The sequence below is a fragment of the Aythya marila genome (assembly GCF_965140915.1).
Source record: "Aythya marila genome assembly, chromosome: 8".
Classification (NCBI taxonomy): Eukaryota; Metazoa; Chordata; class Aves; order Anseriformes; family Anatidae; genus Aythya; species Aythya marila.
Window position 1 is genome coordinate 21,901,799 of NC_139049.1, and position 18,586 is coordinate 21,920,384.

Genomic DNA, 18,586 nt, shown 5'->3' on the forward strand with positions numbered 1-18,586 from the left:
CTGCACCACGTGCCCAGGAGAGAACTTTTTCCTTGTGTCCAAACTGCGACTTGAGGCTGCTGCCCCTTGTGCCCAGTCCCTCTGGCATGCCCCTCCAGGGCACCCTGCCCAAACCCTCTGTTCACTGGCATTTCCCCCAAAGCCCCCAAGGACACGAAGCCCCCAGTGCTCTTGGCAGGGAGCAGTAGGACCCTGCTCAGGCAGCAGGAGCGGCACTGGGGTCCCCAGGGGTGCTGAGCCCCAGGGTGCTGCTGCAGGGGTCCGGAGAGCCCCCGGGGAGCTGCACGTTGCGAGCGTAATGGGCTAATCGGGAAGTGGCCTGGCAGGCACGCAGCGCTCACGTTCCGGTAAGAGGAATAATAAGGCTGAAGCAGTGCCAGCCATTGATTCGGGAGCGCATTACGTCCTCATTTGAGACGTGGCACAGATTGACAGCGGTCAATGCCTGTGCTAATGTGCTTGATTTCACAGGAGGCTGGGAAGCGCTAACAGCCCGAGCGCCTTCCCCTCGCCGTGCCTTTGTGCAGCAGCCGGGGCCGCAGAGCAGCACGGGGGCACAGCCACGCAGCCCGTGGTGGCCAAGCTGTCCCTGCCCCACCACGGAGCAGGGACACAGCCCGCAGCCAGGTCTGGGAGCTGTGCTGAGGAAGAGGGGGCAGCAAGCCCAAGGCGGATGGCATCCGAGAGACAAACTGGCACCCAGGGTTGTTTTCAAGGCATTTGGAAAGTGCTCTCGAAGCTGTCGAGGAAAGAGCTCTTTTCCAATCCCATTTCAATGGCCTGGCTCCGTCTTTATGTTGATGGCAGTAGCAGCAGGGATCCCTGAGCTGCTTCAGAGAGATTGCTCCTTGCACTTCCATGCTGGGAAGGAGGAGTTTTACTAATTGGGCTTTTTTCTTAATTTGCACTTGCTGTCTTACAACATCTCCCCTGTCTCTTTAAAGCAAAGCAAAACTAAAAATCACGGTGCTTTTAAGTTTGCTCCTGGCTCATTTCCTTCCAGTTTCCCTTCTGCTTTCTAGGAAGGCTGAGTTGAAAGTGTTACTCTCATTGTGTTTTGGGACAAAGCGGTGATTCCTGCGAGCCCCAGAGAGGAGTTAGAGAAGCTTCCCAGTGCCAGGCAATTGTGGAACAAAGTCGGGAAACAGCAGTGCTGCCATAGACCGGGGTTGCAGAGCATCAAGTGGAGATGGCACAAGAGTTGCCAACTGCTGCTCCACGTAATGGGCTTCAACTGCTCTCCAAGCAGCCCATCAGCCTCCCGTTTATTTACTCATTTGTTTGCCTTAAAGGGGGGAACAGGTGTACATTAATTCATCACCAGAGTTTAAATTAAATCATTTTACTTCTAAATGAGTCACTAATTTGCAGGAGTATTTAATTAGACCCTCTTTGCACTCAGGTGCTGTATTACTTCTGACTTTCTCACCTGTTTGCCCTCTTAAGAGGCTGATGATGATTAGACCATTTCTGCACATCCTCATTGCACATCAAAGCAATTAACCCTAATGGCAGCACCTTGATGCCTCTCCTCGGTTCTGGGGGCTCTTGGCAGCCTTGTCTCCCCGAGGAAAAAACCCTTTCCACCACCGTGGCAGGACTCAAGCTTGCTGGGCAGAAGCTGGCTGCACCCCGCAGCGTGGGCAGCCCTGCAGCCTTTTGGCAGAGGTTTGCAGCATGGATTGAGCACCAACAAGTGCGCGCAGCTCTGCCTGCCCCTGCTGCAAAGGGAGGGCTGGCCCCAGCGCCCACCTGTGCCCAGCGCTGGGCAAGTGCTCCCAGGGTGCAGGTAAGGCTGCTGCTTTCTTCTGTTGCTCCTCGGCAGCCGAAGCATCGTTCCAGGAGGTTTGGACCCAAGTGCCCCAGAGAGGCACCGGGGTTCCTGTGCCTGGACTGAGGAGCGTGTGGGGCCGTGGGCTCCCAGCCAGGAGCGGCACTTGCAGTCTCGCTCCTCCCGTCCCTGCTGCAGCGCCTCTGAGCGCTGCTGCTGCCTGCTTATTACACTAATAATAGAAAATTACAGGTTTTCTGTGGGAAATGTCTATTTACATCCTACATTTCCCAAACTACCTATTAGCATCTCTGTGATGTCACATCCTCCTGTGTGTTTCCGTCAGCGCTGGCCTCCCCGCCTGCGGACGACGTGCTGCTGCAGGACAGGACGGTGGCCTGGGGACAGGCGGCTGCCACCTGGCACGGTGCTAGCCCGTGCCCTCAGGGCTGGCACAGCCATCAGAGCAGTGCCCGAGCTCTGTACCCAAGCTGGGTTGGGGTGGGAAGTGCCTGCCCAGTGGCACAGGAGAGCAGAGGACAGCGATGGTGTCACCCCGTGCGTGGATGGTGGCTGATGGTGCCGAGCAGAGGGACAGAGGGGACTGTGCAGGTCAGCCCGGTCAGGGAGCTGTGCTTCCCAGCTCAGCCTTCTGCTCACGGCCGAGCCGGAGCTGGCTGACTCGGGGGTGTTTTATTGCTGGAGAACCCTCCGGCCGTGGCTCTGTGCCAGGCGATGGACGTGGGTTTCTGCAGAGGAGAGCACGCGGTGCTTCCCCGGCCTGCTTACTCAATGCCTGTGGGCTGCCAGAGCTTCAGGGGCCCCGAGCTGGAGTGTGGGTTTTAAAGAGGCTTTGCCTGTGCTGGTACCAGTGGGGGGGATTAATGGGATGACTGGTTCCTGCTGTAGGTGCCTGCCCCAGGCTGTGTGAGCAGAGCAAGTCCCTGCACGAGGCAGCTGCCTCAGCGGGTGCCTCACCTGCCCCTCACCAGGGGCCATCCCGTCTCGGAGGTGCTTCTGGGACAGGCCCTTTTCCCTGGCCTTTGTGCACCAGCCGTGATGCCAAGAAGCTTTGGGACAAGGCCGCCTGGCTGGGCAGGAGCCGGGCAGGCGCCCAGGTGCAGGCACCAGCCCCTGGCCTGAGGGGGAAGCGCGGGGTGTGCGAGGCCGGGGTGCGGGATCGGGATGTGCGCTTCTCAGGCAGATGCACGGCGTGCAGGCCTCAGGCCAAGATTTATAACCACGTCTGTTCTCCAGGTTTATAGCTCCTTGTCACTCTATTAACTCAAACGAGAGATGTTTACATTGCATAAGTAGCTGGAGCAGTGGATAGTAACCTATCAATTTTCATGACTATTCCCTGGCAGAAGCTCCTCAGCTGTGTTGCAGGACACTAATACCCAAAGCTCCCGGGGCAGCAGATACCCAGGGCTTGCTATATTTCAGGAGACTGCAGTTCAACATCTCATAAAACCTCTAGGTCAAGAACTGCGCAGTCAGGTCCCTGTGGAGCCCTGGCACAAGACCAAGCTTCTGCTGATGGGTAGCTCTGGAGGAAAGGATGAGCACACAGAAAGAGCCAAGGGCTGCCCCAGCGAGGGGCTGCTTTGCATGCAGGTTGCTGGAGGCAGGTTCCACCGGGGACGGGGTTTTGGTGTGGTCTGGCTCGACAAAGTGGCCCGGGACAGCCAAGGCAGGTGTGTCTGGCCTGGGGAAAGGCACTCGGGGAAATGCCCTGGCTGAAACGCGTGTGTGCTGCAGCATCCTGCTCGGCTCTAACCACTCCTGCCTCCCTCCCCCTCTCTCCGCAGTCCATCGATCCCGGGCAGCAGTTCACCTGGGAGAACTCCAACCTGGAAGTGAACAAGCCCAAAAACCGCTATGCAAACGTGATCGCGTATGACCACTCGCGTGTCATCCTGACCTCCATCGATGGTAAGTGGTGCCAGGGTGGGCACCCCAGCGAATGGCAGGGAACCATCCCTTTTCCTGTTCTCAGTCAAGCAGGGGCAAACACTGAGAAACACTGAGCACCAAGAGGTGCTTGGAAGCAGGTCAAGGGCCTGCTGGCCCTGCAGCCCCCACCCCAGCGTGGCTGCAGGGCCAGCATCTTCCCCTAGATCTTGTTGGTGTTTGTGCAAAGTAACACCCAGAGCTGAGGGTGCCCTTCCCCTGGGACATCAGGCTCACATGTCCCCCTGCTTGGTGGGAGATGCTTTGGGCCCTGGTGTTCACAGCACCGAGAGAGCCAGCACCACAGGATGCTGCACATCTGTGGGGCCAGGGCTAACGCCTGCTTTCAGTGCCTGCTTTGCAGTCCCCGTGCGTGCAGAGGAGCTGGAGGGCAGGTACCGAAACCCAGGCTCACCCATCCTCATTGTAAGTCAGCACCCAGCCCTGCGCATCACACCTACATCTGCTCGTGGGTGCTGAGGAAGATGCAGCTAATTCGGTGCCCCCCCTGCCTGGGGAAGAGACTGGCTTTGCATACAGGTGGTCCTGCAGCCACTGGCATCCTTTTCCTTGGGATAGAAGTGTCTTTTCTAATGCTAATGCACCACTGATCCTTTAGGGGAGGAGGGGGAGGTCTAGGTGGTCCCTCACAGCAGGACCTGTTGGCAGCAGTAGTGATGCAAAGCCTTGGGGTGCAGGATCACGGGCAAACCCCCTTAACTAGGCAGCTGTGGGGTGAGCACAAGGGGGACAGTCCCTCTTTTCCAGCATGACTCGGTTGCTGTTAGTGGTGTCTGTGTTCCCCAAGTGCCCTGCCAGGCCTGGCTGCTGCTGCTTCCCCAAGCTGTGCTTTGTTGCTGCTGGAGGCTGCTGAGACCTGCAGGAAAAAAAAATAAATGCCCAGGACAAAAGGGCGAGGGGGAGCCCCCCAGCTTTGTTTCCTTCCTCTAATGAAATGCAGATGCCCTCTCCTTGGGGGACAAGGAGATTCCTGCTGCTTCCCCTCCTGGCAGCCAGGCAGCCCGTGCTGAATTGGGGTTTGGAAACACAGCCCCAGGCCCGTGCTTTGCCGCATTCATTTTAGTAACTGTGTGTTTGCATTTTAAAGGCCTTTACAGGAAAATCCTTTCCTCAAGGTGCTGGAGGCAGGGCAAGAGCTGGAGCAGCCTCTGCCAGCAGGCAGCAGGGAGGGTCTCACCCCGAGGAGGGTCCGGGGGGCGGTGGGAGGAAGGTCTCTGGCTCCTCCAGGGTGCTGGTCCCTGCAGGAGGGGCAGGAGGACATCCCTTGCCCGACATCCCCTGCAAACAGAGACAAACAAATGAAGCAGCCTCGTTCTGAAAGGTGCTCTAGGACCATAACAAATAGCTGGTGAATTTAAGACAATTATTTCAATCAGTTGCTTGGGGCCAAACGAGTTCCTTAATATTCCTGCCTGTGAACTTCCCTTTGTGTGCGGGTGGCAGCTGTCTCTCCGCTTTGGTTCTGCCTGATTGTTGCATTAATGTGGTAGCTACAAAGGGTTCTCCTTTGTTCAGGCACCATCCCTGTCCTCTGCAGGGACCCTGCGAGAGATGCTGGCCACACCCTGTAAAGGAGACATGTTAAGAGCCCTGTGAACATATCCACCTTTGCCTGCAGGACCCAGCAGAGTGATAGGCGCAGGGTTGTGGGGTGTCTCCGGAGTAACACTTTGTCCTTTTCTTTTCTCCTCAGGGGTCCCAGGCAGTGATTACATCAACGCCAATTACATTGACGGCTATCGGAAGCAGAACGCCTACATCGCCACGCAGGGACCCCTGCCAGAAACCCTCAGCGACTTCTGGAGGATGGTGTGGGAGCAGAGGACAGCGACGATAGTCATGATGACCAGGCTGGAGGAGAAGTCCAGGGTACAGTCTGTGCTTCCTCGCTGTTCTGGAGCTGGCAGCATGAGCAGGAGAGAGGGGTGGGAGCAGTGCATGGCATGAAGGAGCCCAGGGAGAGGCAGGTCCTTGGGAGCATCTCCCTGTGGGGCAAAAGGGTGGCAAAGCCTTGTCACTGTGGTACCCGACAGCCTCTGCTGTGCCCAAATGTCTGTGCACACCCATCCAGCCTTTCCCTGCCCACATCACTCGTGCCAAAGGAGGAGAGCTCTGTGGAGGGAGTGCTGACAGGCTCTGAAAGCCCGGGGGCTGCATCCCACAGGCCGAGAGCTGCAGCGGGTGGGTGGTACCGGCAGCATCCCGAAGTGACAGCGCTCTGGCGATGCAGGGAACGGCTGACGGGGTCTCGCTGCACTGAGAAGGCTAATTTGTGCCTTGTCCAACGACAACATGTATAAACGATGGGCTCGTGCTGCCAAGATTAGATATTCTGATGTAATAAATGCAAAGCTGCCTGCAAGCCGTGGGAAGGGCGCGAGGTGGAGAGGAAGGAGCAGAGCAGGAGCCCTCACCGTGGGTGGTGGCTCGCGACAGAGCTCAGCCCCTGAGGCCGCAGTTCCTGTGCTGTGACCAACGTGCTCCCGTGCCCAGATGCGCCCTTTGGGCAAAGGCTGCCCAAGCAGGAGGCAGCGTCTGCCTCTCGTGTTCCTAAAAGTAAAATTTTAGTGGTGAGCATTTGTGCTTGCAGAATATTTTAGCGTTGCCATGCCAACAGCAGGAGAAGGGGCTGTGCGCTCAAGCTGTGAAGCACTGGCTATTTTTAGCCCAATAAGATCGTTCTTGAGAAGCAGAAGCTGTCAAGTTTGGGTTTAGTTGAAACTTTTGCCCGCACGCTTTCCCTCCGTTTCAAAGCTTCGGCACCAAAATGCTGGTAGGGGTGTCCCAGCCCACGCTGGCTGCAAGGAAGCAGCTGGAGCAACAGATCACCATGGCAAAACAGATCTGCTTTTCCTGCCTGCTTGAAAATAGGCTTTGTTCACGGGCTTCCCCGGCTCTGCAAATGCCCTACAGCCTGCAGGGAAACCAGTGCTCCTCGGAGAGGAGCTGCCTCTAGAGATGCAGCCCAGCTTTGTGCTGTGCTTCCCAAACTCCTGTACCCCATGGCTCTCACCCTCCCCAACCCAACCCAGGGGGTAAAAATGCGCAGCACTGCCTTCCCAGCAAATGGGCTGAGCAAGACCAGAAGGTGCTGATGGTTCACTCTCTTCAGTGAGGAATCATTCAGGGACTTTGTGATTCCCCATTTCAGTCTGGAGCATATGTTTGAAGTGCAAGGAAAAGCCCTTTTAGGTTGCCAAGCAAATCCATGCCCGGAGTCCTGACTCACTCAACTTCTGGGCTGCTGGGCTGTGCGAAGGCACTCCAAGGTGCGTGTTCCTCCAAGATAACAAGCTCCCTTCGACCCCCCAGGCACTTGTCTTTGCCTGACATGTCTGTGCTGCTGAGCTGTGCATTATCTCCCCCCAGCACACTCCCGTCGTGTCATCCCCTAATGACCTCTGCAGCATTGGTTTCTCTCCCAAACACGGTGCGTGTGGCGGGGCTGGGTCCAGTCTTCTGGTGACAGGACAGGCTGGGAGACCCTGTCACGGGCAGGGGGTGACCAGAGCCCTGAGGAGAGCTGCAGGCTTTACCATGGGTGACCTTGGAAAGTCCCCTTGTCCAGGGCCTTCAGAGCAGGCACAGGGTTGTGTCTGCAGCTGCAGGGGGCAGCGGGGCCGCGTGGTGAGGTGCCCAGCGCAGGGCAGGCTCTGCCTCCTTCCCAGGTGAGCTCTCCTGTCCCTCTCGGCAGTGCTGCCTGCAGATAAGCCAACCAGGACCAGCAGAAGCTTTGCAGCCCTGTGGGGGTGACACTGCTTTAAAGGGCTCCTGAGCTGCAGGGGGAAAAAATCTTTAAAGAGCATCAGCTTTTATGGTCTGCAATTTCAGCTGGCTTGATGGTCCAAATCATCCTCCCTTTTTCATGTTTTCACAAAGCGAGAGGCACATAAAGGATAGAAATGGCTGGATTGTGCAATTTAGCTGCCTTCAAAGCTTTACAATCAGTTTCAGAATCATTCGGTGGCAGTTCAGAAACACACATTGTAGATTAGCTTTCCCGGAGCTGCGAGCATGGCGTGTCCCAGCTGGGGCGCATTGCACGACAGAGGCATTAAAGCAGGATTTCTCCCTCCCTGGGCTATCCTCAAGAGCCCGACAGAGCAGGGTGGAGGAGGGAGGTCTCCCCGAGCAGCTCCAGGCTCCTTCTGTCCCAGCCCCGACCCTGAGCAGCCATCCCCAGCTTGTAACATCTCGTGGGGCTCCGTGTCCCCAGGCAGGGGTGCAGAGGGGTGCTCAGCCAGGGGATCTGGGGCAAGGGGACGCTGGCAGCCAGGTCCTGCTCCAGCCCTCGGTGCCATTTGGATCTTGTGAGTCAGGCCAGGAGCAGAGCAGAGCTCTCGAGCCGAGGAGAGGTGCCCGGCTGCTCTTGGGCACAGGGCACCGAAGGGGAGGGACAGGAAGCACTCAGCAGAGCTGCCATAAGTGGCTGTTGAGGACATTACCGTGCTCCTTAAGTTAATGAGAAGCAAGCACCGCCAGAAGAAAACATCTCTTATCTGCTGTAGTGCCACAGTGCATCGGCTTCAGCATAAAATTTACAGAGCTTGAAAATGGGGCATAAACATTATGGGTAAATTTGGCAGAAAATGTGACTGACTCTTATCTGGTCATGAATAAATAATTTTCAATTACCAGCCCGGGCGCTGCTATTATCCCTCACAGGGAACTCCTCTGAAGTTTGTTTTGTGCTCAAGCACACACGGCACCGTGGTGCGTGGGTGGCAGGAGGGGACTGCTGTCCCCATGGCATGGGTCAGCCTCGGGGACGTTCCCTGCAAGCTGCAGCAAGGGGCAGGCCAGCACAGGGGGGACAGACGGGGCAAGTGGCTGCCCCTCTGTCCCCCCACCGCCTCTAGAAAGGGGTCACGTCATCCTCAAACGGGAAGAGGCAAGCTCAGGTGGCCGGGGATGCGGCTGCAGCTGCCACCCGCTCACGAGGACAGGATGAGTTTAGCTGTGAAAGAAGGTCTGTGACCTCGAGTTGTTGGCTCTGCAGCCAGTCAGCGTAAAATAATGTGCTGCTCTGTGCCAGGCGAGGAGGAGAACCCTCCAGAGATGCGCACGGGGCCGGCCACGCCGTGAGCACAGAGCCAAGGCAGCAGAGCAGATGGAGGGCAGGAGGCGCCGGGCACCCAGCGGGCAGCCCCACTCCGGGCACTTGTGCAGACCCCAAAAAGCAGGGGCAGATGCATCCGTCTGACCCCAGGCTACGGTGCTCCGGCAACCAGGCGGAGTGCAGGATGTGGCTTCTTCGCTCTCGCAAGCCCCACAGTGCTTAAAGTGCCTTCAATTAAAAGGCAGAAGTTCATTGATTTCTAATTAAGCCTGTTGTTTGCCTTCCCACACGTTCCCCTGTAAACACGCTCGGCTAATAATTAAGTTTACTATTCCTTGACAAGCACAGATGATCTTCCATTCACTCCTCTCTCCTAGGGCGGGAAACCATTTTCGGTGCAGTGCACAGGGGTGGGAATGAAGTCTTCCTGCTGTCAGCCGGGCGCTGCGGCTCCGCGGGGTGGGAGCCAGGTGCCAGATGAAATCGGGAGCTCAGGGTGCCAAATTAAATGAGGGAGCTCAGGGCTGGAGAGGAGAAAGCCGAAGGAGTCAGTTGCAAATGCTGAGCTGTGAATAGTGGAGGAGGAGGAGGGCATCAGCAGGTGAGCAGGGAGGGAGTCACAGGGAGAGGAAGGAGCAGGAGGGCTGGGGCCCTGGGGATGTACTGGGGCTGTCTGCCAAGCAGGCTTGCAGCAGGAGCTGTGAAGGTCGGGAGGGGGAGAGGAGGGGTGTTTGGGACCCGTTGCACGGTGATTCTTTTCCACATCCATCCTTTTCTCACCCCAAAGGCCCCAGCCAAGCACTGACCCTTTCTCCTCTCCTCCCTGCAGGTGAAGTGTGACCAGTACTGGCCGAGCCGGGGTACAGAAACCTACGGGATGATCCAGGTCACGCTGCTGGACACAGTCGAGCTGGCGACCTACACCGTCAGGACCTTTGCCCTGTACAAGGTATGGCACGGGCTGGGCTGCTCCTGGGGCTGCAGCGTGGCCCCAGGCAGAGGCAGCTGCTTGTTCCTCGGGTGCATCTGGCCGCTGTCAGATTTTGGCCAGGACACCTGATGCTCTAATGTAGGCGCTCAGACCCTGTGGAGGGCCCCCGAGCAGAGGCCACACTTGCCTCTGGCGAGTGTGCATGTAACAGCTGGCCTCCCATTAGATGGACAACACGGGAGGCAGGGGATTTTTAGTGCTGCTGTCACTAATAATGCAAATGGAGGAGCCGTGCTGCCCTTGGTGTGTGCCCTTCTCTCCTGCCTGCTGCGTACCTCATTAGTGTTGGGCAATCCCCAGAGGCAGCGCTAGCAGCAGCATGGCACAGCAGTGCAGGCAGGCTGTGCACGGCCTCAGAGCACGGCCCTGCCGTGCTGGGGGCCTGCTCACACCCCAGGAAGGCATCTTGTCCCCAGCGCTCACCCAGCCAGTCCTCCCACATTGCTGCACAGATCCCTCACCCCCTGAGGCTCCGCAGGGCAGCCCTGGAGGCGTGGTGCTGATCGGCCATCCCAGGGAGCCGTGGTGCAGAGGGGTGGGGAGACTCATGGCTCGTTCACCTTCCTGTCCATCTGCTCCACTGCTCAGAGCCATTCTGCTGCTTTCCTCAGAGCATCCATGCAGAGGCCTTGCAAGGAACCTATATTTTGCCTCCTACTTCTCAGCGGCAAAACCCCAATAAATGTGTGATCACACACAGCCTTAAATGCCTGCTGTTACCCGGCCGGTTGGATACCTCGTTACCCCAGCAGCGGGTGCCCCTCCTATGGTGATACTGTCCTCACATGGAAGCTTTTCTCTGTCCTCAACAGAATGGCTCCAGCGAGAAGCGAGAGCTGCGGCAGTTCCAGTTCATGGCGTGGCCCGATCACGGGGTGCCAGAATACCCTACCCCGATCCTAGCTTTCCTGCGACGGGTCAAGGCCTGTAACCCACCCGATGCCGGGCCCATGGTTGTCCATTGCAGGTAGGACGGCGTGTTCACAAAGCTGCACCTGGGCTCCTGCCTTCTGGCTGCAGGAGCTCTGCCCTGTCCCCCTGGAAGTGGCACCTCCTGGTCCTGCGGGAAGGTTTCACGGCAGTGTAACCGGCACCACGTGCTTGGGCTGGGAACAGATTGGCAATTAGCAATGGCAATCCAGCAGTGAAGGTTGTGTTGCTTCTGCTATGTCAGGTTGAACAGCACTGCTGTACAGAGAGTCCCAGAACACAGGTTTTCTTGCAAAAATGGAAGTGCAGTTTGAAGATGAAGTGATCTGAGCCCAGTGTAAGTAGGTGGTACCTTTCAGAGGCACATCGTTGACAGACACGCGTGCAGTGACCTGTACCAACATTTATACACAGTATTTACAGTAGAACTCTTTAGCGGGGTAGAAAGGGAGCTCTTTAAGCAAAAATATTAGTCTGCTAAGGCTCAGCATCCTATCCAGGCAAGATTTATCTCCAGCAGCCGAGTGGGGACTATTACTGAACAAACCACTCCATCATTGCTGTTCCGGCATACGCCTTACCAGCAGTGCTTAATGCTCTTCTTTCATGCTCTGTTTCAGATGGGAGTGGGATATAATTAACACACAAACAAGCTATATTAAGGCCCTGTTAAGGATCTGACTTGCACCATAAATGAGGAAATGTCTAGCTCCGTATCTCTGCCTGTGTTTACATGCCGTGACAGCGTGTCTGTTGTTTTCACTCTCCTGGTGAAAAGTTTGGGGGTCGCTGCTGCCCTTCCAGCAGATGCAGAGAGGCTTCCAGTGCTTGAGTGAAGGGCTTGCCATAGAAATGCATGACCTCACCTTGCTGCTTTCCCCTCTGGGGCTGGCTGGCCTCGTTTTATGGGTTAGGGAACAGTGACCCAGGTTAAGGAACAATCAGACATTAAATTTATGGGTTTCATTGGTGCTGGAGCCCAGCCTGGACTTCACGTCTTCCAGCTCCACATGTATGCTGTCACTCTCCTGGCTGTCAAACTCATTTCTCCTTCCCTGTCACTGCACCAGCAGGGTGACACCGTGTCCTTTCTGCTCCTTCAGGGAGAGAGGCACAGCAGAAGGGCTGAGTAGCCTCCCATGCTCTCCCTTGCTACTCTCTCTTGCTTCTCCTGTCACCTCTTGTTTGGGGCTCAGCTCGTTAGCCCGCAACGTGGGGAGCAGCCTTCTCTCTGCTCCAGATCCGGGTGCTCTCCTACACGAGAGCAGAGCTCGCCTGGTGCCCGTGAGGGACGGCATCCTCTCAGGCCTCGTGCTTTGTTCCCGCAGCGCCGGCGTGGGCCGAACTGGGTGCTTCATTGTCATCGACGCCATGCTGGAGCGGATGAAGCACGAGAAGACCGTGGACATCTACGGGCACGTGACGTGCATGCGCTCACAGCGCAACTACATGGTGCAGACGGAGGACCAGTACATCTTCATCCACGAGGCCTTGCTGGAAGCAGCCACATGCGGCAATACCGAGGTGCCTGCACGCAACCTCTTCGCTCACATCCAGAAGCTGACCCAGGTGCCGCCAGGCGAGAGCGTCACTGCGATGGAGCTGGAATTCAAGGTTGGTGACAGCGCCCCAGCAGCCCCCCTCCCTGGGGCCCTGTGTGTGTCCGCACAGCCCCACTGAAACGCTCGTCCAGGGGCTGGGAGAGGAGAGAGACGGCTCATTACAGGCAGTTACTCTTTTACGTGTTTCTAAACCAGGTAGGCAGTGATTTAAAGTACATTTGAATTGTAAAGCTCGTGTCAGCCGTGGTCCCCCCCTGGATTGGCAGCTTCTGGGGAGAATATAAAAGGCAGATGGATGCGCAGTTCACAGCAGCACGTTCTGCTCTAGGTTCACTGTGCAGCAGGAGCTGCATCTGAAATCAGATGCAGATCGTGTTAGTGATAATTGATGTTACTGTGAACAACTTGTCTGGAAACGGCTCCAATTTAAATATGTGAGACGTTTATAGTCTCATTTCTTCAATGCTGAGCTCTGTTATCTTTTAACCACCTAGACACCGAGCCTCAGTGGCTGGAATTGGTGAAAGCAGTGTTTTAAGACATACTGCTTTTAAGAAGCCGTGCCCTCATTTTGCTATCCGTATCTGAGACTGCCTGCTGCAAATATTTATTACAGCCTTGGAGATGGAAACGAGCTCTGGTAACTGTTCATGTTCTCAGGTGAGGTGCGTTAGTCCAGTGAACTCATGCAGGGGAATATAGTTCATGCAGGGAGCTAGCAGACCATGCAGGCTGTGAAATGAACTGCAGCAATACAGCCTCACCCCGGGAATTCCCACCAAATGGCAAAGGAGCAGGTGAGGCAAAATATTGACTTTCTGCATAAACCGGGAAAAACTGAGCAGCTCTGGCCTGTGGTCAGCAGAGGTGCTGGTGCCCTGGACGTGAGACAGTAGAGGTGCCTCTGCAGAGCAAGGAAGGTGTCACCTCCTCGTGGTGGCACCTGCTCTGAAAGCCCTCCCAAGGCTGCCACAGAATTAGGCTCAGCTCTGGTAACTCTATTCTAAAAAAGCAGTAACATTTGTCCCCACTCTGTGCCCTGGCAGTGTCCACTGCTTGGGAAACCTTAGGGAGCAGGATACAGGAGGATCTCATGGGGCTGCATCGCTTCCCAAAGAGGCCCCTGTCCTCCTGTAGCCAAGGACCAGCTGCCACGCACAGAGGGAAAGGTGGCTCGGGGAATGCTAGGAGAGTCTTGGAGAAAAAAAAGAAAAAAGGATACTTCTGTTTGAATGTCTCTGCCAGCAGATCTAAGTAACACATTTACCATGACTCCAATTTACAGGGCTCAAAGGGAACCATAAAATCATAAAATGTCTCGCAGTAACCCAGAATAGATCTTTGCCTAAATATGTCACAGTTCTCACATTTCTCTTGGGTTCTTCTGGGATGAGAAGTAAATAGCAAGACAGTGCTGGGAGATGGAAAGCCTTCCTTCTCTGCTGCCACCAAGCCCGTGTCTCTGGCTCAGCGAGGGGCACGGCCTCATGTGCTGGCCTTCGTGGGTCAGAGAGCGCGTGCGGGTCTCTGCTCCCCTACGTGCAGCTTCAGGGCTGCGCCGATTGTTTCCCCGTGCTGCTTCCTGGAGGGGAACTGCTGTCACGTGCAGCCATGCACCGAAAGCCAGCAGAAGGCTGTGCCGTAGCTAGGGGTGCCACAGCAGACACGGCACTGAAAAGCAGACCGACCTAGTGTGAGACAGAGCGGCCAGGTGCAGCCTGCCTCCTCACAGAGGCACAGCCCTCCATCTGGCCCAGAAGGATCTAGTCCCCGGGGGATGTCCCTCGGTGAGAGGAAGGAATGTGGATTTGTGCCAGGGGGCCCCTGCCAGGCCTGCTGCTGGGGTCCCAATTTCACCCCAGACTGCTGTGTGCCCAGCGGGGTCTGACGTCTCTCTTCCCCCTGCAGCTGCTGGCCAACTCTAAAGCACATACCTCACGTTTCATCAGTGCCAACCTCCCATGCAACAAATTCAAGAACCGCCTCGTGAACATCATGCCATACGAGCTGACAAGAGTCTGTCTGCAGCCCATCCGGGGCGTCGAGGGCTCCGATTACATCAACGCCAGCTTCATAGACGGGTACAGGTAAGGGCCAACGTAGGAACCAGGGCAGGGCTGCCTTCTCCCTTTTGCCACAGATTGGGCCTGGCTGCCTGGAAGCAGGCTGAGGATCATCGTGCTGCATTTTGTCAGTCTCTGTCCTCTCAGAAGCTTCAGTTACGATGTGTGAAGACCGCTAGTGAGTGAGGGCTGCCAGGCTCGCTTGTGTTGCTGTAGACAGATGCCCCCATGGCTGGGGCAGGAGGCTGTGCTGGCTGGCTCCTGCGGTGTTTTACAGGACCTTCTGGTAGGCAACTCCATTTTACATCTGCAGCATCTAATGCAAACCCATCCCCTTCGTTAGCTGCAGCAACCAGGGGTAGCAGCATGCTCACGCTGCATTGATCCAGGCAGGAGCCCAAGGCCCATTCACCCACACCTTGATTTTGGGGGGTCTGTGGAACCTCAGACGGGGCTGATGCTGGATACTGGAGAGCCCATCGCTGGGTTCTGCTCTCCAGGATACCTTTTAGAAAGCACAACTTGAGATCTAGAAGGGCAATAATATTTAGAGTTTCTGTATCTAACTGCTGGCAGCATACATGTATTCTCTGATGCTAAGTGCCAGGAGAAAGGAATGCAGGAGAACAGCCCGGTGGCCACATCTCCTTCCCAGCCAGTCCCTGGCCAATAATCCAGACCAAATCCCAGTGACGCACATACAGGACTCGCTCCTGTGTCTCTCTGTGCACCCTTGCAGCAGGGTCACCCCGCGCAGGAGCAGGGGATGCAGCGATGGATGCAGCAGGTCCTGCTCCAGTGTGTCACTGCCCAAACGCTGCCGACGGGCTGGTGGCCTCCCAGGAGCGATGAGCAGTGCCAAAGGGAGCAGGTGTCAGCGCTGCCTGCCCAGCAGCTCCGTGCCTCCTTCCCTGCTCCAGCAGCTGAGCCCAGGAAGGGCTCCCAGGGAAGTCCTGTGCAGGGGTGAGAGGAGGCAGGGCGCGGACAGGGAGCAACTCTGGGAATCTCTCAGCACAGCCAGACCACAGCAAGCCAGGCTCCCTCAGGGTGGGACAGAGTAATGGGGTGGGAGGAAGGGGCTGGAGAAAAGCTGTCCCTGCAGCCTCGTTTCCCTCCTGCCTGTGTGGCTGGGAGCTGTGCAGCTCGGGGTCTGGCAGGAGAGCTGCAGCCCCGTGTCACAGCTCTGGAGCCGACGGATGCTGGTTTTGCCACTCGCTGATGCTACAGAGAGGGGGGTGCCAGCGCAGCAGGTGGTACCATTTCATCTGCTGCCTACCCCGTCCCCAAGGAGCAGTTATCTCTTCCTGTCCTTCCCTTTGAGCAGAGCAGTCTTCCTCTGGTGTTATCTGCAGAGATCAGTTGGCCCGAGGTCCTGCAGGCATCACGGATGCTGCATCTTTATTAGCTCTTTTGTTCCGTTGCGCACACCCACTCCCTGCTTTTTACGATGTCTTATAAATCCACCTTGAAGCAGCCCCTGTCTTCATCCTGCACATTACAGCTGTCCTGCAGCACGTTCATTAATTTTTAGCACCGGCGGAGAGCTGAAGTGTGGTGGGAGGGAGGATGCAGCCCCTCGTCCTGCGGGCTCCGGCGCCCCGCAGTGGTGGAGCGAGCCCCAGGATCCGCACACGGATCGCGCCAGGCTGGGTGCTCCCAGACCAAAGGACGAGAACACAGGAGCTGGCTCTTCTCAGAGTCACCGGAGCCTTTAAGCTGCTCCACTCGTGCCCCACTCACCTGTTCCCCAGCGGGTGAACGAGGGCGATGCTCTGGCATCCCCTGGGGCTGCCATGGCCGTGCCATCCCCTGCACGGGGCACGGAGCTGGGAAGTGCCCAGATCTCGCTGTGGTAGGTGCTGCTGCCCCGTTCCTAGGGCAGGATGGAAAGCGAGCAGTGATGCCCTGCTCCATCAACACAGAGTGTGTGACACTGATGGATAACTCCACGAGTGAGTCAGGAGGTTCGGCAGAGCGGGGCAGAGCGTGCTCAGCCCGAGGGTGCTGTCACTGGGGATGGGGCAGGGCCACGCAGGACACAGGAGCTGCTCTCACACAGGGTGCTCCGCGACATGCTCTGCTGGAACAGAACAAATTTGGCTGGCTGAGAAATGTTTGCACTATGGTATTAAGTGGTTTCCTCACCGCCCTGGGTATGAGGTGGTACGCGTGCTCAAGGTGACCTGACTCGGTTGCTCTGTGCCTGCCCGTGCCGTGGGAGGGGAGGTGGGTGCTGCAGGGAGTAAACGTGCAGGAGGTGCAGCTGGGACTGTGGCCAAGCACAGGCTGTGCTTTCAGCCCCCTGGGCAGGCCTGGGTTCCCAAAAGGGCTCGGTGCAGCAGCACTGGGGATGAGCAGCAGGGAGGGGCTGGAACGGGGACACTCAGCCAGGAAGGACTCGCAGCCTGTCTGCATCCTGTGCCTGGTGGTGCCCACCAGGTGTGTGGGGAGCTCTCAGAAGCCACGTGCTGGGCAGCCTCATCCCTCCCACAGTGTCTGGGGCTAGCCCTGGAGACCTGTCTGCTGCAGCACGGGGCACTGCCTCCAGCTCCCCCAGCCCCCCAGCTTGTGGGAGCTGGTCCGAGCTCAGTCTCGTTTGCCACAGGCAGCAGAAGGCTTACATCGCCACGCAGGGACCGCTGGCCGAGACCACGGAGGATTTCTGGCGGATGCTCTGGGAGCACAACTCCACCATCGTGGTGATGCTGACAAAGCTGCGCGAGATGGGCCGGGTACGAGTCCTGCACGGGGTGGGAGGGGGCTGCGGGGCTGCTCTCTGCGGGCATCACCGCCCAGCACACCCCGCCCCAGCCTTGGGGTGTCTGTGGCTGCCCTTGTGGTCCCACAGCCCCGGGAGTGGGAGGGAGGATCAGCAGGGTGTGGGTGCTAACTTCTCACCGTGCTCCTCATCCGCAGGAGAAGTGCCACCAGTACTGGCCCGCGGAGCGCTCCGCCCGCTACCAGTACTTCGTGGTGGACCCCATGGCGGAGTACAACATGCCGCAGTACATCCTCCGCGAGTTCAAGGTCACAGATGCCAGGGTGAGTGCTGCCTCTGCCCAGCCCTGGGCAGCCAGGGGAGCATACAGCAGCTCCTGGAGGGACCAAAAAGCAGGGAGCTGCCTAACGCTGCAGGCAGGAGGGGCTGCTGCCCCGCGCCTGCTGCTCCTCTCACCGCAAGTTCCTTCCTTGCCAGCGGTGTGGGCCCAGTGAGCAGCTCGCTGATCGCTATCAGCACCAGCCCGTGCCTTGCCGGCGCTGTGCACGGGGGCCAGGTTTATAGCACGGGCTCCCCTGCAGCGAGAGTCTGTGTGTGCAGAGTGCCTCTCGCTGTCCCCTCACCCACAGCTCCCGTGTAACACCCCTGTTCCCCCCCAGGACGGCCAGTCGCGGACCATCCGCCAGTTCCAGTTCACAGACTGGCCTGAGCAGGGCGTGCCAAAGACGGGAGAGGGCTTCATCGACTTCATCGGGCAGGTGCACAAGACCAAGGAGCAGTTTGGGCAGGATGGGCCCATCACGGTGCACTGCAGGTGAGTGGCACGGCTCAGCACCCACCTCTGCCTTCAGCAGAGAGCCCGTGGAGATGCCCCTGCCTCATTCAGCCCGGCAGCTCCCACACACTTCACATCCCCCCTGCAAGAGGCAAGCAGGGGACGAGGAGAAGGCAATGTCCATGGGTGGATATTTATCATTGGCAACATTTCTGCCAGGTGATGAGAGGAGCCCAGTTCCTGCTCATTCTGGTGCGTAGCTCCATGGACAAATCTTTGGGCAGGCCATGGTGCCACAGCAGCTGCACTCAGAGGCAGAATCAGTGGGTGCCATGGGGCCGAGAGGGCAGCTCTGTGTGGCAGTGTCCCTTCAGCCTCTCCTGGCCCCACCGAGCAGGTCCCATGGTCCACGAGCTGGGGACACTGGCACCACTCCAGGGAGCGGGGCAGGGAGGGCAGCCCCTGCTGAGGCCGGCGGGTCTCTAACTGCCCCTCTTGCTCCCCCTGCGCAGCGCTGGGGTCGGGCGCACAGGCGTCTTCATCACGCTCAGCATCGTGCTGGAGAGGATGCGCTACGAGGGGGTGGTGGACATGTTCCAGACGGTGAAGACCTTGCGGACGCAGCGGCCGGCCATGGTGCAGACAGAGGTGAGTGCCCATCCTCCCTGCAGTGCTGGGAGAATAGAAGGGAGCCGACGTCTCTGGATGCTGCCCGATGTCCTCGCGTCCCCATTTCTCACGC

At 57.7% G+C, this 18,586-nt stretch overlaps 1 protein-coding gene across 10 annotated transcripts in view; it reads left to right on the top strand.

Moving 5' to 3' along the window:
* Positions 1 to 18,586, top strand: part of PTPRF (protein tyrosine phosphatase receptor type F) — a 364,428-nt gene that overhangs the window by 344,161 nt on the left and 1,681 nt on the right. For all 10 annotated transcript variants that reach the window (XM_082766651.1, XM_082766653.1, XM_082766649.1 and 7 more), the window contains 10 exons: positions 3,583 to 3,706; positions 5,439 to 5,614; positions 9,634 to 9,753; positions 10,608 to 10,762; positions 12,054 to 12,339; positions 14,196 to 14,374; positions 16,956 to 17,082; positions 17,267 to 17,392; positions 17,729 to 17,883; positions 18,357 to 18,492. In XM_082766651.1, the coding sequence (XP_082622777.1) occupies positions 3,583 to 3,706; positions 5,439 to 5,614; positions 9,634 to 9,753; positions 10,608 to 10,762; positions 12,054 to 12,339; positions 14,196 to 14,374; positions 16,956 to 17,082; positions 17,267 to 17,392; positions 17,729 to 17,883; positions 18,357 to 18,492 (1,584 nt within the window). The remainder of the gene's footprint in view (positions 1 to 3,582; positions 3,707 to 5,438; positions 5,615 to 9,633; positions 9,754 to 10,607; positions 10,763 to 12,053; positions 12,340 to 14,195; positions 14,375 to 16,955; positions 17,083 to 17,266; positions 17,393 to 17,728; positions 17,884 to 18,356; positions 18,493 to 18,586) is intronic.